General features: G+C 42.7%; 1 protein-coding gene and 1 long non-coding RNA gene across 7 annotated transcripts in view; both read left to right on the forward strand.

Annotated features, from left to right (window-relative positions):
• Window positions 1–17,529, forward strand: part of GCLC (glutamate-cysteine ligase catalytic subunit) — a 39,844-nt gene extending 22,315 nt beyond the window's left edge. For 2 of the 6 annotated variants that reach the window (XM_036414028.2, XM_045573398.1), the window contains 13 exons: window positions 3,466–3,579; window positions 5,529–5,587; window positions 5,677–5,810; window positions 9,826–9,900; window positions 10,331–10,447; window positions 11,540–11,678; window positions 12,142–12,254; window positions 12,754–12,846; window positions 13,137–13,241; window positions 15,411–15,492; window positions 15,566–15,681; window positions 15,772–15,892; window positions 16,899–17,529. In XM_036414028.2, the coding sequence (XP_036269921.1) occupies window positions 3,466–3,579; window positions 5,529–5,587; window positions 5,677–5,810; window positions 9,826–9,900; window positions 10,331–10,447; window positions 11,540–11,678; window positions 12,142–12,254; window positions 12,754–12,846; window positions 13,137–13,241; window positions 15,411–15,492; window positions 15,566–15,681; window positions 15,772–15,892; window positions 16,899–17,110 (1,480 nt within the window). In that variant the 3' untranslated portion in view covers window positions 17,111–17,529. The remainder of the gene's footprint in view (window positions 1–3,465; window positions 3,580–5,528; window positions 5,588–5,676; window positions 5,811–9,825; window positions 9,901–10,330; window positions 10,448–11,539; window positions 11,679–12,141; window positions 12,255–12,753; window positions 12,847–13,136; window positions 13,242–15,410; window positions 15,493–15,565; window positions 15,682–15,771; window positions 15,893–16,898) is intronic. The other 4 variants (XM_036414030.2, XM_036414032.2, XM_036414031.2 and 1 more) reach the window with 4 other exon arrangements.
• A 240-nt stretch (window positions 17,530–17,769) lies between these two features.
• Window positions 17,770–23,553, forward strand: LOC118705349. The gene is made up of 3 exons (XR_004983666.2): window positions 17,770–18,043; window positions 23,406–23,410; window positions 23,544–23,553. It is a non-coding gene; the product is annotated as an uncharacterized LOC118705349 (long non-coding RNA).
• Window positions 23,554–23,938: the final 385 nt, after the last annotated feature.

The raw sequence follows: 23,938 nt of genomic DNA on the forward strand, positions 1-23,938 counted from the left end.
CCTATTAGAGCTATAGGCAGACGTTGCACACCAGCTCCCGTGGATGGTGGTGGCCTGGAGCACTGTGGTAAGGGCTGTGTCTGGGCTTGGTGGGAAAGACCAGGAGGACCACAGTGGCTGGGTGGCAGGGTGGAGGGAGCAGCACATCCTGTGCCATGCAGCTCTGACCTTGTGAGGAATAGTGAGTCTCCTGATCAAGTGCTCCTTGCACCCTCACATGTGTTTGCCTACTGGTAAAGGGTGACATTGGTGGCCTATCAGAAGTCACCTTTTGGACGGCCACCCTCAGTGCCCCCAGGGTACTATGGCATTGAACAAGGGGCGGAGGGACATTAGGTCATATTTCCCCTCTCCCTGCCAGAAATAAAAATATGTGGAAAATTTTCTTTTCCATATATTTGGATATTATGTGGAAAAGAAAGTTTTAGATTTGTCTAATTTGGAATGTAAAGCAGTTTTTAGCTTCAGTTATACCTAATCTAGTGATGGCTAAAAGTTCATAAATATTCAGTAAATAGAAATAGTGAGGTTATGTTCTTAGCTTACAATGAGGTACATAAATATGCTACAATGATATGTAGGACCTGTACATAAGAATACGGTTCTACCAAATCGTCAATCTGATCTATGCTAAAATATCCGTCAGAGTGTTACCAAGTGTGCTCACCTCCTCAAAGTTCAAAAGAGCTTTGGGGGTTAGTATCTATGTCCTGGAACAGTTTGATAAATGTCTGTAATGAACACAGACATTCAGAGTCATTCCATTGGCTCAGGACACTTGGATAATAATTTTATTTTTTAACATTTCCATGGTCACATCTAAATAGTTCAAACCTGTTTAAGCAACTCATCAAACATTTAGAAAAACATCTAGTATTTTCTGTGATTCCTTTGTTCATTAGTGCAGGCCACTCCCCTCTCCCTGCCAGAAATAAAAACCCCAGCTGGGGAGGGTGGGCAGGTGTGCTTGGAAGAGAATTGGCATGTTCCTTTGCCCACTGTTTGAAGGCGGTAAGGAAATCATGACTGCCATTCACAGGATACCTGAGCGCCTGCTCCACACCAGACCACGCAATGAGGATGCGACCATGAGGGAAAGCAGTGAGGGGGTGTAGCTCACAGAGAGAGTGACCTGTTTGTCTCATGGCCTCTGCGCGGTGGAGAAAGGTGCGGCCCAGGTAGCAACATTCGAGGTTCTAGTAGGAGCTTAATAGGAGGGGAGAGGGAAGGCTGTACTAGGGAGGGGGCACAGCATGGGCACAAGTCCTAGGATAAGCCAGGGGAGCACCGAGCCTTCAGAGCTGGAATTAGGCTGGCCAGTGTGACGAGGATGCTGAGAATGAAATGGAAGTGTGGGGTAAGGTGACACCGGGCAGGTAGTTGGTGGGCCAGTTGTGCTCACTAAGAATTTCAGTTGCTATCCTAAAAGCAGTGGGAGGCCTTGGGAAGGTTGGGTTGGGCAGATCCCATCATGTTTTAGTTCTACAGCCCCGCACTTGGGCTGTGGTGTCAGTGTGGTTGTAGGATGGGTGCAGGGCTTGCTAGGAGACCAGCGGGGGGCTCAATGGGAAGATGAGGGCAGCCTGAAGAGGGTGGGTTGTGGAAATGGAGAAACTGGATAGATGAAGAGACCGAAAAACCAGCAAACGTGGGGGTGGAGAGAAAAGATGGCAAAGCTGCTGGTTAAGTAATTATGAAATTTAGAATAATAAGTAGGCTACAGGTGTTATTTGACAAGTTTCAATATTTAAATTTTCCTTTCCCCCCCCTTAACATTAGAGGATTCTATCTTTCACTTAGCAAATTAGAAAGAAAAAGAGTTTGTAATACAAACCAGAATTGTTTTCACTTAGTAGTGTGGCAATGGGCTGCAAATGGACTTTTAAAAATTAAATCTAATGGGTCTTTTCTTCCTGTTAATGGCTCTATATGAAACCATTGCCACCCATGCCCACCTTTGTTTTTAAAATTGAGCTGCTCAAGTCATTATGAGGGAGAGTTGAAACAATGAAATAAATTTTATTCAAAAAGCCTAACATATTTTAGAAATTAAAAACAAACCAAGAATAATATTTAGTTGTAGAAGCTTCACCTTACATCTATAGTAAATGATAAAGTTTTATTTTGGGATCAATAGTAAAAATAGTACGTGGTTTCTTAAGTGTAAAACAGTATGATTTTTCTTTCTGTAAAGAGGTAAAAAATTCTCTAGTGTGGAATTATAGTCCAAAATAACAGTTATATGACATGAATTTAATCAAATTTCAGGGAATGAAGAATTTAGTTCCCCAGTCACACTGGCTGCAGTCCAGCTCTCAGAGGCCTCCTGTGGCTAGTGACCACATGCTGAGAGTGGACAGTGCAAGTGTTAACCTGGCCATCTTGGCAGGAGGTTCTGTGGGGGTGCTGGTCCAGAAGCAAAGCAGAGCTGTGCAGGAGTCTGAGGATCTGAGCTCTGACCCCCAGATCAATGCCCTGGCGGAGAATGCCTGTGTGAAGTTGTCACTCCCCCAAAGGACTCCCTATCGCACATGGCATGTGCCACAGGAGTGCCAGCAACCCTGGGAACAATTTTCTGGATAAGATCAGCAAATTCAATTGTTCACAGGGGAAGTGAGGCGTGGGGGCTAGTCTTGGCTCTCAACCAAGTTTCCTACCACTGATCTATAGCCTGACAAGAGCCTCCCTTGTGTTGCTTTCACTAACTTGATTCTTTATCCTCTCTCACAGCACATTTACCAATGACCTTAAAATTCTTAACTCGAAGAACAGGTGGTGTGATGGCAAGTGAGGTGGAATTGGAGCTTTCAGCTCAGGGATGCATAGAGAGCTTCCCTTTTCTGTGTCAGAACTAAAACTCTTCTTTAGGTCAAGTAGATAATAGGGTTGGGTTTCAGAGCTCAGAGAGAGATCTCAGGGGTGGATGGGGACACCAGTGGAGACACTACTTAATCTAATCTTGAGGTATTTGTGAAGTGACCTGCAGAGGCAAAAAACAGGAGACTCCTTTCAGATTCAGGCAAAACTTATCCAGGGGGTTGGGGGCAGGGCCAGTACAAGGGTCAAAAGATAAGCTGATAGTTTAGAGCTAGTAAAAGAAGCCTCAGCAGCTAAATAGGGGCACCTTACCGCTGATGTGGGTTGATGTTATTGAATGAAGAGATGGGCCTTCTCTAGAGAAGCAGTCGCCATCCTTTCAGACCTCACGGAGCACTGGTTGGCGACTGCTGCTCTAGAGGGAGTTCTGTGGGTGACGAGTGAACGAAGTTCTCTGATGAGGTTAGTAAAGGGCTGGAATCACAAAAGAAGATCTTGGTGAATAAGAAAAGCAAAGGCATAGTTGTGATGGAGCATAATATTTACAAACCATTTGTGTGCTTGACCCTCTGGAAAAGGGAATGATAGATGCTAGGTATCTTCACAGGTGCAATGATGATGAGGCATAATTAACTCAATTTGTTGTAGATTAGGCTGTCCTGGGTTCACGCTGCCTGAGGTCAAACCCAACCCATTGGAAGGAGGAGCTTCCAGGTCCCTCTTCTTTCCTGATGAAGCAATAAACAAGCATCCCCGATTCAGGTGAGTATGGCTTTGTGTTTAAATACAGGTGCCTCTCACTCAGATCTCTGCCTTCTGAGAGGATGATATGCCTGCCTGGGAATCCTTTTTAAGCATTTACTGAATTCTGGCTCCCTCTGTAATTAACCAGAGAAGACCACACACACACACACACACCCCTCCCCGTTGTGTATCCAAGGCTGCTTGATTATTGCTTCTGGGGCCAGGCTTGACTTGCCCATTTCCAACTCCTCTTAAGGTCATTAACTTGCTTAGCCACTGTTTTCTCCTTTAGTGAGCAGATTCTTTTCCATCCTAGTTCTGTAAACACCTATTTTGGGAAGCTTTCCCTTAGTTATTTCTATCTTTTCCCCTCTAAGTTACCACCAGTGTCTGTGATCTGTTCTCCCCATTCTGTGTACCCTGATAATAAGGTAAATTATGTACATCTGCATATAATAGGCACTCTCCATCTTTTCTGTTATCTTCTAGGTCTATTCCTGTTTAATTCTTGGGTTTAAATTGCGTCAGGGCTCACATCAGTCTACTAACTTTGTACCTTGAGTCTTACTCTTCAACCTGAACCTGGGTACCTGACCTAGAGTTAGGGATGTTGGCATTTCTTATGATGCTTAAAAAAAAAAAATGGTAGCACTGCCCTGGCCAGTGGCTCCGTTGGTTAGAGCATCATCCTGCACACCAAGAGGTTGCAGGTTAGATTCCTATTCAGGGCACAAACATACCTAGATTATGGGTTCAATCTTCCATGGGGGCGCATATAAGGGACAACTGATTGTTTTTTCTCCCTTTCTCTCTAAAAAAGCCAATATAAACATATCCTCTGGTGAGGTTAAAAAGAAAGTGGGGATGCAGGGGTCCTCCTGGGGGAGAGCAGGTGCTTCTGACTGAGGATCCATGCAGGCTCCTGAGGCGGTGGCACTACCAAGTCTACAGCAGGATGTTAAATTTTCTATTAGCCATGTTTAAAAAGTTAAAAATGTAGACTTGGCTTTATAATATATTTTATTTAACCCTATATACCTAAAATATTATTTCACTTTAATCTCTATTTTTAAAGTATTAATATGAAACTTTTTTGTACTAAGTTGTCAAAATCTGGTGTGTACTTTCTCCTCACAGCATATTTTTATCAGGATTAGCTACACTTCAGGTGCTCAGTAGCCACATTTGCTTCGTAGCTTCTAGATTAGACATCACAGGTTAGAGGATAAGTATTAAAGCTGCAGGTTGGGGGCAGCAGTAATGAGGTCTTGGGGCTCCAGAGACGCCTAGGAGAGCAAGCACTAAAGTTTAGTTAAAGTTTGGGTTAACATGGGAAGTGTTAGAAGTGCAGGGTGAGACCAGACCATGGGACTCCAAACACGTGATCTGGAGAGTTAGAGGGAGCTGGGGAAGCAGGGGTTAAGCAGGGGAGAGACAGCAGTCTTGAGTAAGGAACCAGGGAAGTGGTATTAATGTAAAGCCCTTTTTCAGAGGATCCTTCAGAGTATCTTGATTCATATATCGATAAATTATCTACAGAGTGGCCTCAGAATTGTTTTTTTTTTTTAATGTTTTATTGATTTTTATTTATTTATTTATTTATTTTTATTTATTTATTTTTTTAGAGAGGAAGGGAGAGGAATAGAGAGTTAGAAACATCGATGGGAGAGAAATATCGATCAGTTGTCTCTTGCACACTCCCTACTGGGTATGTGCCAGCAACCAAGGTACTTGCCCTTGACTGGAATCGAACTTGGGACTCTTGAGTCCATAGGCTGACGCTCTATAAACTGATTGCCAGAATTAGTTTGAAGGTATAGGATTTCATTCATTTACTTGTATATGATGAAATTTCCTTTTACATAATGGGTCTTTGGTACCGTTGGATGAGCCAATATAAACATTGCTTATATTGTTTATAAGCAACCAAATTGATTTGGTTTACAGCATTTGGTTGTCTGTTTCAGTACCCTAACCAGAAATATCCGGCAGAGGAGAGGAGAAAAAGTGGTCATCAATACGCCAAGTGAGTCCAAGGGATGGTGGGTGGAGAGATTCCTGTTGTGTTGTTGTTTAATCCTCGGCTCACACCCATTCCTTTTTTCCCCCTCCCAGTATTTAAAGATAAGAACACACCGTCTCCGTTTATAGAAACATTTCCTGAGGATGACGAGGCGGCGAAGGCTTCGAAGCCGGATCACATCTACATGGACGCCATGGGATTTGGGATGGGCAATTGCTGTCTTCAGGTATTAGCCATAGGCAGAGGCGAGTGCCCTCACCCACTTCTCTTTATAACTCCTTTATAGGTTTGTTTCCGTTTTAAAAATCATACTTAATCAGGTCGAAATGGTAGCTGGTATGCTTTTCTGAAAACCAGTGAAGTTATTTTGGTCAATTGGAAACTATCTCTTGACAAAATCTACCTTTTTCACTACAAGGAAAAGGTCATTGTCTCTGTTCTTTCTATATACCTGATTTCTGCTGCCATCTAGTGTAGCTGTGAGGTTATAAACATGGCTTAAATCTCTTGCTTCTGAAAGTGAAGTCTAATGGATGCATTCCAGTGATTTTATATAGGCAAGGGAAAAACTGTTTGGACTTGAAGTTTTTATATTCATGCAAGGCCACTTAGCAGTATAAAAAGAAAGCAGCCCGAGTTTGCCCTGCCCCTGGCTAAGTTATACAGGAGGTAGAACAGCCTTTCTGACCTAATCAGATCATGGTGCCCCTCGCAGGGACTGTGCCCAGGCTCACTTAGGGCCTGGGGGGCAGAGCCCGGGACTCTCCGACAGCACAGGGTCTGTGTGCAGGGGTTGGCTACTCTGGTATTTGGGTAACTTCCTTCACTTTTTTGGGGCCTATTTTCTTAGCAGTTTAAAGAAGGGTTTACTATATTAAGGCCCCTTTTAGGTCTGACTCCAAGCTAATGTTTATTTCATTGTTTTTATGAATAGAACTATTTATTTAAAATCCTCTTAAAACAGGAGTTGAAAATTTGAAAAAAAAATCAAAGAAAAGGGAGCCTCTTGTTATTTTTGAAGGAGATTTTATCTAGGTCTCATTATTTTGGCTGAAGCAGCACCACACACTGTCCCCACCGAAGGGCCTTGGACCTCCAGCCTGAGCACTGTGTCACACAGGGGAGGAAGAAACCGGCCTCCCCATCATCTCACACAGCTGCAGCTCAGGCACACTTCCTGCACATATCTCTAATGCGTTTATTTTCACAGCTATGTGGAATCAAAAGCGGCTTCCCGGGTCCGAGTTTTCCATACCGAGTTTTTAGTAACCATGGCCAAGGTTTCAGTTTTCCCCTGCTTTTCCTGATGTCCAGAGGTAGTATAAAATATGTGGCTTCCAAATAAACGTAGGCCAGAAAGTTTCCTTATACGTGGTCACACTTCATAAAAAGGAGACCTTTTGACTGTTAACTGCATATCTGCCTCCCTATCTTAATTACAAACATTTCCATAAAGAACCATTAAGCTCTAGAACTCACAGTGCACGGCTTGAAAACTATGGGCGCTGTGGGAGAACCACTTGCCTTTTTTTGGTTTAATATTAAACCAGGGTGTTTTACCAGAGACATTGCAGTTGTTCTATTCCAAAGGGCTCTTCTTTGCCTTGAAATGCTGAATAACATGCGGTCTCGTGGTAGCTATCAGCAACATTTTTATTGCTGGTAGATAGTTTCCGTCCAATTTAAGCTTTGTCATGGGAATAAGATCCTTTTTCTCAATGGCACATCCAACACCCCAGTTTCAATACTGAAAAAATTGGCTCAGATGTGAAGTGTGTGGCAGAAGCAGCTTCCACAAATCAACACAGAACTTCCTGCTGTGAATCTCTTTAGTGAAACACCAGCAACTGCTTATACTGTAAAGCAGAAAAAAATGTTTAAAAAGTAGTTCAAGATTAATGGAAAATTTACAAGACAAATCATTTAACCACATTCAAATCTGACTCTTGGGAGCTTTTTAGTAATCATTTAATGAGTTTATGTCAGTAAGTTCCTGTGTGTGGTAAGAAGTCTCACATCCTAGAAAATCATGTGGCTTTCAACTGCTTTCGAGATATTAATAAATTTTAAATATGCTTGTGTTGATTTTAGAGAGGAAGGGAGAGGGAGAGAGAGATATATAGAGATAGAAACATCAATGATGAGAGAGAATCAACAATCGGCTGTGTCCTGCACACCCCTGTGGGGGATCCAGCCTACAACCCAGGCATGTGCCTTGAATGGGAATCTAATCTAACCATGTCCTCCTGGGTCATAGGTCAAAGCTCAACCACTGAGACACACTGACTAGTCCTAAATAAATTTCAGATGAAATATTTGGGTTTTTAACATCTGTTTTTCAGCCTTTACTTTTCCCCTCTCAACAGTTTCCTGGTAACATTGCTTCTCTTCTTTATATACTTTAAATGGATACCAGAAGCCAGCTGTTCATATAGTTACACCTTTTAAAGGTATTAGAACTTCTTTTCCTTCCTCCACTAAAGCCTTTATCTGCAGTGAAGCTGCATTTGGTTTGGTAGCAGTGGTATCAGCTCTAGAGTGAGGAAGACAGTAAATAGGTTTAGAATTGTTCCTGCAATTGTAATGCAGCTGTTGAATTCCAGGTGCTAATTTTCACCCTCTTCTAGGGTTGGCTTTTCTAGGATCTGCCTGTGGAAACAAACAATGCTCACTGTACTATCTTTTTAAAAACAAAATTCACAGTCACACACTAACATTTTCAGAAGTGCTGAAATAGGACCTAAGTAAAGTAGAGAAGTCTATTCAAAAGAATTCAGCGGTGAACACTTGGGGAACATTTCGATGCTTGTAATTTCAATCCATGTGAATTTAACCTGGGGGTTCAGTTTTTCAAGTATCTCACTATTTTATTAAAATAAAACTTATCTTTGCACCTGTGTTCTCCTCTATAGCACCCTCATTCCTTCAAGATACTATATAAATGTAATACGTATCTATTAAGTACTAAGTAGATGTCAAACACTGTTCTTCACACTTGGCATAGAGATCTCTGCTGTCCTGGGGGTTTCTGTGATGGGGTCACAGCAGATAAGCGGGTACTTTATGCACCCTCCCCCATCTCCTCATTTCTCCTTTAACCTTTACCCAGCACAGACTGATTTCTGAGTTTCCACCTCTTTCCGGAAACTATCCTTCTGGTTATCAGTGATCTAGTTGCCAGTCCTTTTCAATCTTTATCTGTTTTAACCTTTGATACTCGTCATTGATGTCTGACTCAGCTCTTCTCTGGGTTGATTTAATCTACAGTGGTTGGTGAATTATCACATTTTAATGAAAGCATAGCCTTAGCATAGGAATTGCAGGAAGATCAGGACCAGTAACCCAGCTTGCAGTTAATACAAATGTGCCAGCACAACCACATTTATATCGCTTGCTCCCATCCACTGCTCCCAGTGTCCTGCCCCCAAAAAGGTGGAACATTTTTTATTTTCTTTTTTGTAATTTGTGGAGGATTTGTACTAATCACTATGTGATCTTTTTCTCTGCCTAACTCTTAATTGTCCTACGTACCCATCATGTGCAGACTCTCTGGGTGATCTAACCATCTTCAGGTCTGTGCCTACTCCCCAAATATTTCTCCAGCCCAGGTTTTTCTTCCAGGAACCAGCTCTGGACCCAGCCACTTGTCTGTTTCTTGGCTCCGTAAGCCTTTGCCTCTTCTTCCTGTCTTGTCCCAAGCCAAGTGCTAAGTCACACCCTTACTCTCTCTACCCTCTGGCCACCAGAGCTTGGTGCCTTGTTATGGTTTTGCCTTTTTCTTAGGTGGATGCAGCATTTGAACTTCCCTGCCTTCCTCCAGTCTTGCCCCTGCCAAGCTGTTCCTGATGCTGCCACCAGTGCTGTCTGAAACCCATTCTTAGTATCTCCAAGTCTCCTTTTTACCAAAACGCATGTAACCTCTCAGCCAACCGAAGCGAATGGGAAGCTCTTGAAAGAAGGAAATGCCTAATGAACTCTATCATTTATCTAGTGTCTTACTTTTCTTTATCGACTTTTAAAATCTAACTTATTTATATTAGCTTTGAACATGATTAAATAGCATTTTCTAGCAAAATTCATGTAGGGCAAGCTTTTAAACAAACTCCTGTATTAAATATTTCATCAATGGAATGACCATTACATACCAGGCCCCTCCCTTCTTCATTCTTCTTCCCAGACTTCACTCCTTGGGGAGGATGTTAATGATTCTTTGTTGTTAATAATTTGCAATTCTTAATCAGGTAACGTTCCAAGCCTGCAGCATATCCGAGGCTAGATACCTGTATGATCAGTTGGCAACTATCTGCCCAATTGTCGTAAGTAGAAATCATACCTTATTTTAAATACTTCTTGGCATAGAATAAAGACCGCATGTGCGAAATTTGCTGAGTGTGCTAGTTAAGTCCATTGAAGACTTCATTCAGAAATGAACTAACGCAGATAATATGTAGATTAAGAACCAGTGGACTAAGTCTAAGCTGTAGACCATTACTGTTGCTAGTAAGACATTTATGTGCTAAAGTGTTAAGTTCGAATGTTAGCCATCTTATGTCCTCGCATCAGAAAGAGGAAGTTAAATGTATAAGATCCAGGGATTTCAGTCACTATGAGAAACAGGCACAGATAGTGCTGTAGAGCTATGTTTGCATAACTGATTCTTTGTGACCAGAGATAACTGCATGGAGCTTTTTTCAGCATGAAAGTGACATTTTGAACCTGCAGGTGCTGACTTCTGTTTGTTTTTAGATGGCTTTGAGTGCTGCGTCTCCTTTTTACCGAGGCTATGTGTCAGACGTTGATTGTCGCTGGGGCGTGATTTCTGCATCTGTAGATGATAGAACTCGGGAGGAGAGAGGACTGGAGGTGGGAATGATTTTTCCTTAATAGTCTTTCTATATCAAGCACATTAAACAGAGTTATTGTAATACATACTTGTGATTCTAAAGTTTCCCTCAAATTTTTATCTCGTAGGTCAGTCACATATGGGAAGAAATTCATGGTTTATAAAACCTGTCTTTGGCTTTATAGTGTTTGTTCTGGGATGAACATGTGGGAAATGTGATTTGGTTTGGTTGGGGTTTTAATTTTCATCATTTGTTGAAATCTGTATTGGTTTTATCTTCTAAAATTAAGAGTGTAGTTTTTTTGTTTTTTAATGGGCAGTCACTGCTGATAGCTGTTTTACCAAATGCTTTTTGGCGCTACATGAGTGCTTTGTATATGATGCTTTCTGCTGTGGAAAGTGTACTCTGCTGTCAAAGATTTTTTTGCCTCATATGAAGGGTTAGGCTTTGCCTTATAAGAGTCAGTTAGTGCCTCTTGTTTGCCTGCTGAACTGTGACCTTGCATTTCTCCAACCAAGAATATCTACCAGAACCAGTTCTGGAGATCTTTAAAAAATAGACCCATGGCCCATCTCAGACCTTTAATAAGTTTCCCAGGACCGGAACCTTGACATAGGTGTTTTTAAAGGAGCCCTCCAAAGTAATTCTGATGTTCTGAACCAGGGCACACTACTGCTGCTCTGCTGTTCATGCAGTTGTTCATACTGCATGAAGTATGAACATTGTTGAATATGCTTTAAAAAAAAAAGTGAACTTTAAAGGAGAAATCATTTTGAAAGTTTTCTTTTACAGTATAGGCTTATTATTATTATTTTGCTGTCAACCTTGGCGTTTATTTTTGAAGCTTAATAAGAATGAAGGTGATGTGCTTTAAAAAAGAAAAAGTTAAGGTATATTTAAATCATCATGCAAAAGGCCTACTTAATTTTAAAATAAGTTTTCCCTAATATTACTTTTCAGTGTTATTTTTCAGAGTTTTATGTTAAGATTAGACATTTTAATATAATTATTATATATAAAAACATGCAGCATTTTAATGAAATTATTTGGGGCATAAGTTTATTTCCAGATAATTTTATATGGCATTCATTTCACATTTTTTAAATTTTAGCCACTGAAGAACAATAACTATAGGATTAGTAAATCCCGATATGATTCAATAGACAGTTATCTGTCCAAGTGTGGCGAGAAATACAATGACATCGAATTGACAATAGATAAAGAAATCTACGACCAACTGTTGCGGGAAGGTGAGCATCCATGCCTCTCCCCCACTCTCCCTAGATTTGATTACATGTCTTTAGTTCTTCAAAACTCTCTTAAACTTTTTTGCTGACTCCTGGTCTGATTTCTGTTTTTAGTGTGAAGTCTCTAACTTTTCTTAGGAGGCTGCTTGTTCCTAAAGTTTCAAGTTCCAAATACTTGTGAGATCTTCTTGACTTTTAGCAAAAGGAACTTACTTTGGAGGTCTGTATCTAGGTCCCACCAGTGCCCCAACAGGCATTGTGTAAGTAGCGAATGAAACTCCGGCGCTTCCCCAGGGCCCGTAGGATAAGGTCCTGGGCCACACGAGAAAGCCGAACCAACCAGCCACTGCCTGAGCTTCTAGGTACTCTCTCTACAACCTCCTGAGCTGTCCTGTCTTCTTTTGGGACTTGGAGGACAGTGGAGCCTTGAGCGGTGTAGTGAGTCCAGTGCCACTTCTCTTTGCAGGCATTGACCACCTCCTGGCCCAGCATGTTGCTCATCTCTTTATCAGAGACCCGCTGACTCTGTTTGAAGAGAAAATACACCTGGATGATGCCAATGAGTCTGACCATTTTGAGGTAGTTCCTGTTTTAAATGCATTTTTATCTCACTAACCAAAACGGAGGCAGTTTTCTGTGTCTGTGAGAAATTGGCCAGTGGAAAACCTCATGTGCCTTTCATTATCTAGTACAGTAAGAAACCAAGACACATTTTAAGTTGGTACAAGGTACTTTTATTCTGATTCCTACAGGTTATATCTCCAGTTCTAAATTTCTTATTCAATATTTTCTCTTGTTTGCAGCATGGTGAAAAGTTCAAGCATGCTACATAAAAATAACCTGGTCAGTTATTACAGTGCTGCTGGCATATCACCCAGCTTTTATTAAACACTTGCTGTTTGTTTTCCTAGCAGGTCACATTCCAAGAAAATCTTTAATTTATAAGAACAAAAAAGGTATAATTTTAAGAGTATTAGGTATGGGCAGCAAACAGTCTTCCCTCATTAACTATCAAATCATCTTAGTATTTTCTGTGGCTATGGAAAGTTGGTTTTATTCTCTGCCTTTTTTATTACAGAACATTCAGTCCACAAATTGGCAGACAATGAGATTTAAACCTCCTCCTCCAAACTCAGACATTGGATGGAGAGTGGAATTCCGGCCCATGGAGGTAAGACGAGGGTTAGCAGGAGCAAACTCACATGCACCCGTCTTCTGACTGCCCACCACCCTCTGATGCTCTTAGCAGAGGCTCCTAAATTCACTAGAAGCCAATACAGATCAAGTGTGTGCACACAGTCAGCACATCCAAAAGCTATGAGGGTTGATTTCTGAGAATAGATTGTGAGGAGACCCAGACCCCGATGGGGAATTGGGGGTGATGTGGTCTGAGGAGGGCTTTGTTGGGGAATGGCTTGCTTGTGTGGTGGGTTGCTAACTTCTGGGCTCCTGCCTGTCTAGGTTCAGTTAACAGACTTCGAGAACTCTGCGTATGTGGTGTTTGTGGTGCTGCTCACGAGAGTGATCCTTTCATACAAATTAGATTTTCTCATTCCACTATCAAAGGTAAGAGAGTGATAAAGGGTAGCAGTGGGTCTGGATAGCTGTAGATTATTCTGTTCTTTTATATAACATATTAATTTTAAATGTGAACTCATTTAGAATTGTTCACTCTTTAGAATAGGGGTGTCGAACTCAATCAGAGAATAGGGGTGTCGAACTCAATCAGAGAAGGGGCCAAAATCTAAAATCCAGCCGAAATCGCGGGCCGAATGGTTTACTGAACAATCATAAACTGTCATTGTGATGGAAACGCAGCGGAGTGCAGTGATGACAGCGCGGTGCGGGCCACATTGCAAGGCCTGGCGGGACGGATTTGGCCCGCGGGCCTTGTGTTTGACACATGTGCTTTAGAATAAAATGCTTCTCCCTCTGTCCTATTCTTTTGGTTACAGTATTAAACTTAGGATGCAAGGAGAACGGGTAGCTGCTGGAGTGCAGGGGACAGTCCCTGCAGTGGGGCTGAACTGGAGCTGTTCCTGGAGAATGTGATGGCTTGCACCATCAGAAAAACAAAATCAAGGTTAAATCAGTCCCAGCCCAATAAAAAACAGAAAAGGAATCTTCTAGAAACAGTTTCCTGGCAGAGCCTCAGAATAGGCTGTGAGGCAACAAATAGAAGATTTTTGGTTCCCGAGCCAGAGAAAAATGGCTGGGAAACGCTGCCAGGCAGAACGGGGTGTCTGGTGAGGTGTTAGAGCAGAGCAGCCCTGTCCCAGTAAGTGTGGAAGGAGGAAGAAACCCCGGAGCTCTGCTCCCTCTCCCCCAGAGGGCACTGCAGCTGCCCCTGTCCCTGGAGGCAGTCTGGCTGCCAGGTTGCCCCTGCCTGCTCTCACACCCAAGCCAAAGTGGGCCGTGGAATTCCGTGGACCCACAGATTGGGGAGTACCTGTTGGGGAGAGCAGCCCATCTGAGGCATAGTCCATGTAAGCTACCAGTCTAAGCCTTTGTTTACAATAGATGTCTAAAAGTCAGTAGGAAACTAAGAACTTTTAATGGCCTTAAAGAGCCTATATTACCCTAAGTGAAACACAGTTAATTGAAGAAATTGGAAAGAAGTCTTAAATTCTAACTAGTGCCTGCGAGGAAATTCTGGAGAAGGCTCACATCCATGAAGCAAGCACTGTGGACCACAGAGCATTTGGAGAACAGTTGTTAGAAACAAAGAACAATGGTAGCCACAATTTTAAAATTCAGTAAATGGCCCTAGCCAGTTTGGCTCAGTGGATAGTGCCTGCCCACAGACTGAAGGTCCAGGGTCTGATTCTGATACCTCGGTTGAAGACTCAGTCCCCAGCCCTGGTTGATCTATCCACTGAGCCAAACTGGCTAGGGCAGTGACCACGGTGGAATTTTAGACAGTTATTTGAATATGTTTCTAGAGGTAGATTATTCAGGTCATATGTGTCTTAAAAAAAAAACAACCTTAAGAATTAACGAATATGGTGAAGAGGCCAAGTAATCAAAGACTTGGTATAGCCCGTGCTAGTTCAATGTGACCCTCTAACTTGGGTCTTTCATATATTGAGAATCCCCTCAGATTTCATCATAGGAAGTAAGGGATTACGAAGAAGCTTTAAAAGCTCTTTGTGAGTATTGAAAAGTCACTGGAGAGATGGGAAATTCACGGGTGAAGAGGTTTTGGTCTGGTGAATAAGTGAACATGCCAGGGCAGACCCTCTGATCCTGGAGAGCTAAGCTCGGTCCAGATCTGACAACAAGCGAGGCAGCAAAACCCCTGGGGTGGCGGGGGCAGAGCACTGAACTGGGAGCCAGGACTGGGTTCCCTGCCTTTCCTCACCTGGGGTCTTGGAGGAGTCGTGTGTTGTGTAAAGGGAGCCAGCCAGCCACCTGCCCTCAAGACAGGTTTCCTAGAAGGTCAGCCACAAAGGTGCCTTGAAATGCAGGCAGCCTACGTGATTATAGCTTTTTGTTTTGTTTTTTTAAGGTGAGCTGCTCTTTTCCCCCATTATTGTTAAAAAGCACATAACCAACTTGCGGTTGAGTGACACAGTCCCCCCCACATAAAAGTGAAAAGTCTGCTCTTCTGACCAGAAACCGCGGAAAGGACGGTAGAATACTTGAGGCAGGCGAGTCCTGATGGCAGAAGTGACGGAGGCACAGCTCTGGTTGGTCCAGAGTGTTCTGACTTAGGCATGTTATTTTTCTCCCCAGGTTGATGAAAACATGAAAGTCGCACAGAAACGAGATGCTGTCCTGCAGGGAATGTTCTACTTCAGGAAAGATATTTGTAAAGGTATTACATCCTCTTGGATTTCTGGGGTCACTTAGGCTACAACAGGCCACTAACACTGCTCTGCCGTCACCAGCAGGTGGCAACGCTGTGGTGGACGGCTATGGCAAGGCCCAACAGAGCACGGAGCTGGCCACAGAGGAGCATGAGGAGTATGCCCTGATGAGCATAGACACCATCATCAATGGGAAGGTAGGGTCCTGTGAGCCCACTGCCTGCCGGCCGGCCGACACCCACAAGCAGGAAGTACTATAAGCTCATGGCACATCCTGCTTCTTGTAGGAAGGCGTGTTTCCTGGGCTGATCCCGATTCTCAACTGCTACCTGGAAAACATGGAAGTGGATGTGGACACCAGATGTAGTATTCTGAACTACCTAAAGCTGATTAAGAAGAGAGCATCTGGTATGGTATCCTTTCCTTTCTTTAAAAAACAAATCTCAATGTAGGCACAATCTCTCAATCTTAGAATACTCAGATTCTTCAAGGTGCCCTTTAAAGCAGCAGTCACCAACTTTTTGGATTTCACAGACCACCAGTGGTCCACAGACCGCAGGTTGGTGACTGCTGTTTAAAAGGATGCATGTATTAATACACACCTTTTCACTTCTTTACAATCAGATACACCTTGTAATCTTTGATAGCCACTGTTTAATTAGCAGTGCTGTTTTTTAATACCGATTCATAAAATTGGTGCATCGTTAAGTTGATGACATTTTGGACACAGTATCTAGATTGCCTCGTTGTCACAGAGGTCCAGCCGTGCTCACTGTGCACCATCACAACACGGTGAGGCCATCGGGGTCTCAGCCTGCTGCATATGGTGAGCACCCCCAGGAGCCCCTCCTGTTAGCCTAGGGGAGCCATCAGCTGTGAACAAGAGCAACAGTGATGGTGGTAATGGCATCCATTTTACACGGGATGTACCCCCGATGGTATGTATGCCAGTTTCCCCTCTCCATTCACTCCACTTACTGTCCTTTTTTCTCTCCACCTCTTTGAGCAAAGGTCGCTCTGGAAAACTCGGGACCTGCTATCCTCTATGCAGTCTCATGACATGGCCAGCATATGTGGTCTTAGCCCTCTGGCCAAATGCCTTAGTGCACATGCTGGTTCTCGTTTCTTACGAGCTGGCAGTGTCGGTCCGTGTGCGGGTAGCATCGGCCAGGCAGCACGGGATGTGTGTGGTCGAGTTGCTGCCTGCAGCCTAGAATTCCTTCCCAGGAGGAGTCCTGCAAACACTATGGAAAGCATGCTTCCCCAGCCCTGCCACTTGGCCACACCAAAAGGTCACGCTGGCTTTTCTTCAGGATTGTCATCCTAGCCAAATGTCAACTTATATTTTAAAAAGCACTATTTTGAAGAGCACTATTAAAGTGCCTTAATTTTTTTTTTTTTTTCCCTTTTTCAGGAGAACTAATGACAATCGCCAAATGGATGAGGGAGTTTATTGCAAACCATCCTGACTACAAGCAAGACAGTGTAATAACCGATCAGATAAACTATAGCCTTATTTTAAAGTGCAACCAAATTGCAAATGAATTATGTGAATGCCCAGAGTTACTTGGACCAGCATTTAAGAGAGTAAAATACAGCGGCAGTAAAACAGACTCTTCCAACTAGACCCCTGCAGAGGGACACGCTTGCTGTTTCTTCCGAGAACTGGCCGCAGCTCCAGCCAGAGCGTGGCGTGAGCACCAGGTGACAGGGCTGTAGCGTGTCCTGGGCCAATGGGCTGGAAATGGAGAGGCTTCCTTCAGCAGGTAAATCTTGAGTTTTTACAGTGAACATGTACATAGTAAAGTATTTTTATGATTAACAATGTATTTTAATAACATATCTAAAGTTGTGAACTGGCTTGTACATTTTCTAATTCTCACTCTGGAGTAACAACTGCCCGAGCAGTTTTGTAAATGTACTGTTCTAGTAATTGTACTATATCTGCATTCCAGAGTTAAAAATGTTTACTGTAAATATTTGTGTTTTCGTTTGTAAAAGACTTTACCTGATCCCCAGAAATTGATCACTTCACTGTAAAACCAGTTTGTCTTGTTGATATTCTTTCAGTCATCTCCTTCGTTTTGTATGTAAAATCACTGTTGGATCCATTTGAGGGCTTCAGGGGTAACCCTGGGCTCTGGCACCTTATCTGTTCCCTTTGAAATCGGATTAGCTAAGCTGATGGCTGTTATGAAAGGTACTGTCCTTCGGCAGGAAACCTTTACCCCAAGTTCACATGTAGTGAATATTTGGGGTGATTTTTTTGTTAAAAAAAAAAGGGGGGGGGCGATTGTTTTCCTCCTGTGCATAATATAGAGTATTCTCAAAAATGGCACCCGCTCCTGTGTCTGTCCTGGTTGCTGCTGTTTATTTAAATGTGCAAATCAGGTGCAGTTGCTGAAGGTTGTTTTGCTCCTTCTTTCTAGTTTCCAGTAAGCATATTGACAGACATTTTTATAAAAGCCATTTGCTTTGGGTTTTACCTGGAGGATATTCTACATGCTGCTTATGCCCTTCTCCGTGAAACTCTTCAGGAAATCATGATATGCACTAAGTGTTTAACTGTAAATAAGTTTCACATAATTGTTGTTAGAGCATTTTGTTGAAGGTTTTTTTTCCCAGTTAAAGTCTTAACCTGCTTCACAAATAACTATGTACAGTAGATTATACAAACCTTAACAGGCATCAATATTTAAATTAATGTGAATTTAAGAGATTGTGACGAAGCTGCTTCTACTAAGTCTGCTTAGGTATAAATACTAGGGTTTGTGCTATGTTTCATACATGCTCTTTGGAGGATTAATGAATGCCTGCTTTTCATTTGCTTGTAAATCAGGTTGTAAAAAGGCAGATAAACTAAATGTTTGTGGGATGAGGAAATAAAAGAATGGGATGAGAATCCTGAAAACTTGAATGTGTGAGTTTTGCAACTAAAGGGGTGGTGGTGTAGCTTGTTTGTTTAATCATCTCATATTCTGTGAGCTTGTTATTGCGATCTTCAGAGGTTTTCAGAAAGGATAGTGACAAAAACAGACGCCTCTTCTGCCCTGTAGCTGTCAACCCCAGAGGGGAGGAGAAGGGGCAGAGGAGCTCCATGTTTGGCTGAAGTGACGCCTGAGCCACAGGAAGTGAATTATTTTTACTCCACACTACTGCTCAGCTGAGCCAGTGGTCACGGGAACGCTGAGGAACTTGGGTGCTGACGCACACTCCCACCTAAGCTGGAATCTGCAAGTCCTGCCGAGAGCTGCTTTCAACCCTTGGCTGCGTCAGCACCCTCTCCCCCTGCGTGCCTGTGGCCAGTCTGCTTTTCTCAGCTGTGTTTATGGTACCTGAACTGCCCTAGGGCCATGCTTGTCAGATTAATCTGCATACAAATCTCTTGGGGGTCTTAACAGGCACAGCCTGGCTCTGTGGGCCATGCTGAGTAACATGGACTTACTGTACCCAAGTTGTAGACATATCTTGTATATCTCAAATGAGACTTGCTTTTCATTCTGTCGGTTAAAAACAGGTAACGGTGCTCTGTCTCCAGGACAAAATGAGCTTTACCACCAGCACACGGCCGTTTTAGAAACAGAAACTAATAACGCTGAGATAAGTAAAAAGCGCTTTCTCCCTGAGCCCCGACACACCCTCAATTAGAAGACTTCACCACTCTTACCCCAAGTCAGTCTCCAGCCCATCAATTGCTCCTGGGTTTACAAGAGGGTCTTCCAGGTCCCTAGACGCCCCTACCACTCGGCTCTTCCTGAGGCTGCTCATGAGCCTTTCCACTCAGAAAGGAGGAGGCAGCTCACCATGGCCACCTCTGTCTGAACTGCCTACGGACACACTAAATTAACCGGGTGACATGTGGAAGTCCAGGTGTGGTACAGGTTAGGCCACATCTCTGAGGAGCTGATGGGAAATTTCTGGGGACCTGGAACCGTGCAGAGAGAAAAAGTTGGACATTCCTTCAAGCAGCTGGTAGCCCTTGCCGTGGCAGGGAGGGACGAGAGGGCCAAGCTTTTCAAGTTCTAGGTCAACCCCCGACTTTCCCTGAAGATAAGCCACTGAACTCTCTCTCCTTTATGCTTTTGCATGTTTCCTGAACATGCATAGCAAGTGATACGTAGAAAAGTGTGAGTTAGGAGGGAACTGGTGAGGTTTGGACTAGGAACTGGTGGGCGGCCTTGGCAGATGCACTCTTCAGCCTGTTCAGTTCTCAGTGTGTGGAGCTGAACGAGGCTGGCTAGTCCCCGGATCCCAGCACTACAAAGCTAAGTATGGAAGATGCATTAAGTGCCACCCGCTTTTTATTTCAGACCAGTCGCAAAGGTGTGATAATCAGAGTATGGTATTGGCATAAAAATAGATCAAAGGAACAGAATAGAGAGCTCAGAAATAAGTCCATGCATGTATGGTCAATTAATTTACGACAAAGGAGCCAAGAATATATACAGCCTCTTCAATAAATGGTGTTGGGAAAACTAGACCCCATTATCTTACACCAGACATGAAAATCAATATGAATTAAAGACTTGAAAATCAGCACCTGAAACTATACAAACTAGAGGAAAACAAGTGGTAAGCTCTTTAATATTGGTCTGGTGGTGATTTAAAAAAAAAACAAAAAAAAAACTGACACCAAAAACAAAAAACAGGACATTAAAAAGTTTCTGCACAGCAAAGGAAACCATCAACAAAAGGAAAAGTCAACCCACTGAATGGGAGAACATGTTGGCAAATAAGGGTTAATATCCAAAATATAGAAACAACTCAATAGCAAAAACCCCCGAGTAATCCGATTTAAAAATGGGTAGCAGATCTGAGTAGACATTTTTCCAGAGACCTGGATATCCAACAGGTACCCGAAAAGATGCTCAACATCATTAAACATCAGGGTGATGCAAATCAAAACTACAGTGAGATGTCCCCTCACTCCACACCTGTTAGAATGGGTATTTGATAAGGTACAGGAAATGGTACAGGAAATAAAAGTATTGGTGAGGATGTGGACAGAAAGGAACCCGTGTGCCCTGCTGGTGAATTGGTACATCCACTATAGAAAACAGTTCAGAGGCGCCTACAATTGAAAACAACTATCACACCACCTAGCAATTCTACTTCTAGGTATTTATCTGAAGAAAATGAAAAGTCACTTGAAAATATATTTCTGCACCTTCATGTTCATTGCAGCATTATTACCCTGTTTCCCCAAAAATAAGACAGAGTCTTATATTAATTTTTTCTCCCAAAGTTGTGCTAGGTCTTATTTTCAGGGGATGTCTTATCTTTCCATGCGCTATTTTCGGGAAAACACAGTAGTAATAACCAACATATGGAACTAACCTAGCTGACCATCAGTAAATGAATGGATAAAGAAGATGTGGTACATATATAATGGAATATTACTCAGCCACAAACAAATGAAATCTTGCCATTTGCAAATGGACAGAACTAGAGGGTATTATTATGCTGACATGTCAGAGAAAGACAAGTGCTATATGATCTCACTTTTATATTGAACCTAAAAAACAAAATGAATAAATAAAACAAAACCGAAACTGGCCCATAGTTATAGAGAACAAGCCAGTGATTGCCAAAGGGGAGGAGTGTGTGAAAGGGGAAATGCAATTCCTCTTCGACCCAGCAGTTGCACTCTTAGGCATTTATCGCAGATAAATAAAAACATATTTATACCCAAACCTGTACACAAATTTTCATAGCAGCTTTACTCCTAGTAGCCAAGCACAGGAAACAACCCTAATGCCAATCAAGGGGTTGAATGGTTAGTGGTACATCTACATGTCCAAATACTCTCAGCACTAAAAAGGATCAAACTACTGACACAGCAGCAATCTGGACGAATCTCTAGTGAGTTGTGTCGAGTGAAAAAGGCCCAGTAACCATTAGTGGTCACCAGAGTGTAGGGACGGAGTGGGGAGAGCACAGGAGAGCAATGGGTATGGTTGTAAAAAGGGAGCTCTGAATGATGGACTTCTGCATCTGGACGCTGATGATGAACACATGAACTTGCACGTGTAAGCGAGTTGTATAGATACACATAACGGTACAATGAAAGCTGGGAAAACGCGAAAAAGATCAGTGGCTTATATCAATGTCAGCACCTTGGTTGTATTATAATCTAAACTCTTCCCATTGGAGAAAATGGTAAAAACCAGATCTCTGTATTGTCTCCTACAACTGCATATAAATCTGTATCTTAGAGTTTAAAAAGGGTAGTTGTGCAAGGTGCCAGGAGGTATAAAGAGGTAATACATGTTCTTGCCATTAAAAGAGTTTATCATCATCCAGATCCAGAGTTAGGAAGCCAACGGTTTGAAAGTGGCCAAGGCCGATTGGTCATGTGCAAGAGAGAGTTTAGTTGTAAGACATGAAGTCTGTTGTCAGGTAATCACATCCGTGAACTTTTTAAAAAATATCAATGCTCTGGTTTCTCTTCAGACCGCATAAATCTTTCGCCTTTTGAAAACAACCTGGGGCAGTCCTGATCTGGCCAGTCTTGAGCACTGTTTCAGCCTGTGGAAAGGGCCCTGGATTACTTGCCAGAAGACTTAGGTTCTAATCCCAGTCTGGAACTACATATTAACTGAGGAGTGATCCAACCACTCAATCGCTCTATTTGAAAAAAAAGGAAATAGAAGTACATTTCTAGAATCCTTACTGCACGAGCATTCAATATTTTAATAGTGCCTTAAAATGACTCTAAAATGAATAGTAATGTTTTTCATCCCCATTTTGACAAGTAGAACCATCTCCAGTGACATCATTTCCTCCTTCTCCCCCTTCAAGTGTTTATTGCACTTCTGCTCTAGGGCATAGGTTGAGTTTTCAGTTGTATTTGTGTTATTGATGCACATTCCACCCCCACTCCCAACCCTCCATTCTGGCACCTCTCTCTCTCCTTGACAACAATAGCAGTCATTTATTGCTTTCCAAGTGCTAAATATTGACACAGAAAGGTCATTTAGTCAACATAAAACCTATGAAATGGATGCTCGTACTGGTTTTTTACACTTCAGGCTTAGAAAACCCCAAGTGGCTGGTCTAAGGACACTCACTGATAATGGTAGGTTGAGACAGGTCTCAAACCCTCACCTACCTAACTTGGCCACACCTAGCAATATTGTCTATCCCTTTAAGCCTTGCAGAAGGGCATTTTTTTAGCAGGCAAATTGTTCCATCATGATTTTTGTTTTTTGTTTATTTGCTCATTTTGTTTCTGAAACTCCATTATATAAGAAATAATTTTAACCAAAAGTGCCTCGTGATTCCAGCAGCGCCCACATGGTGGCAGCATAAGACTTATGTATGTGCTTGCAGCCTTCGGCGCCAAGGAACTAACCTGTAGGTAATGTTATTTCACATGCTTTTTGGTCAGCTCTGGGGTTATGTAAAATACAAAGTCAGGGCACGCTGAAGGGAAAAAAAGAGTTTCAGGCATTCAGGATATTTACCCCAGACACAATAAAGAGTCAACAAATTTGCAAAACGGAAAATAACTTCCTGTGGGAAAAACAAAGCACCTATTTGTTGCCTCCCACCCATGTAATAACTGGCCTTGGTGGCCTTCCAGCAACAAACACAATAGCCTCGGCCGCAGATGTCTCCCCATTTCCTCGGTCCCCTCAAAACCAACCCTTTTACAATAAATAGGCCATTTCTCCTTTCTTGACTTGCCCCGGTAATTATAAACAAGGGGACAACAGGCATATAGAAATGCCACATCTTTTTCCTGACCAAATGTGGACACTGCCTAGGGACTAAATGAAAAACAGAAGGGTAATTCAGCCAAAATTCTCAAAGTGTTTGGTCAGGATCTCCCCGTCCCCCCCAAAAAACAAACAATAAATATTTATTGAACTACAGCCAAATATATGTTTAGGTTGTTTGCCCAGTACAGAACAGTGAGTGTGTGTGTGTGTGTGTGTGAATATATTTTTTTAGAGAACTGTTTCATCTATCCACAAAACCTAGTGCCTAGATACCAGGTTTTTACTTCATGACTGTCATAGCTGATTGGACTAGATGTGAACACCCTACACTGAAGGAGTCAAGCCATTGACTGGCCAGCAGCCAATGGGGTTCTCTCCCTTGATAGGCCAACTAAAAAACAGGTACAGGTTACTGAGCCTCCTCCTGGGTGGAGCGGCAGAGAGAAAGCCCAAGGACTCCCGCTGCTGACCATGGTGGTCAACCTTCCTCTGACCCTAGCAGGTACCCAATAACCCTCCTAATAAACCCACACGTTTGTTCCAGCTCATTCTGAGTGGGTTTCTGTTACAAGCATTCCCTGTGAGAGGCACCAAGGTCCTATGCAAAGTCCAGTGGGGGTATAAAAGGAATTTATGACTGCCCCTTGCCCCCATGGGAATGGGTAGACAACTGAGTCTCTGGAATTCATCCCAGCTTCATGACTCCGCAAACTCCTTTGTTTCTCTCAGA

The sequence above is a fragment of the Pipistrellus kuhlii genome, unplaced genomic scaffold (genome assembly GCF_014108245.1).
Source record: "Pipistrellus kuhlii isolate mPipKuh1 unplaced genomic scaffold, mPipKuh1.p scaffold_m20_p_5, whole genome shotgun sequence".
Classification (NCBI taxonomy): Eukaryota; Metazoa; Chordata; class Mammalia; order Chiroptera; family Vespertilionidae; genus Pipistrellus; species Pipistrellus kuhlii.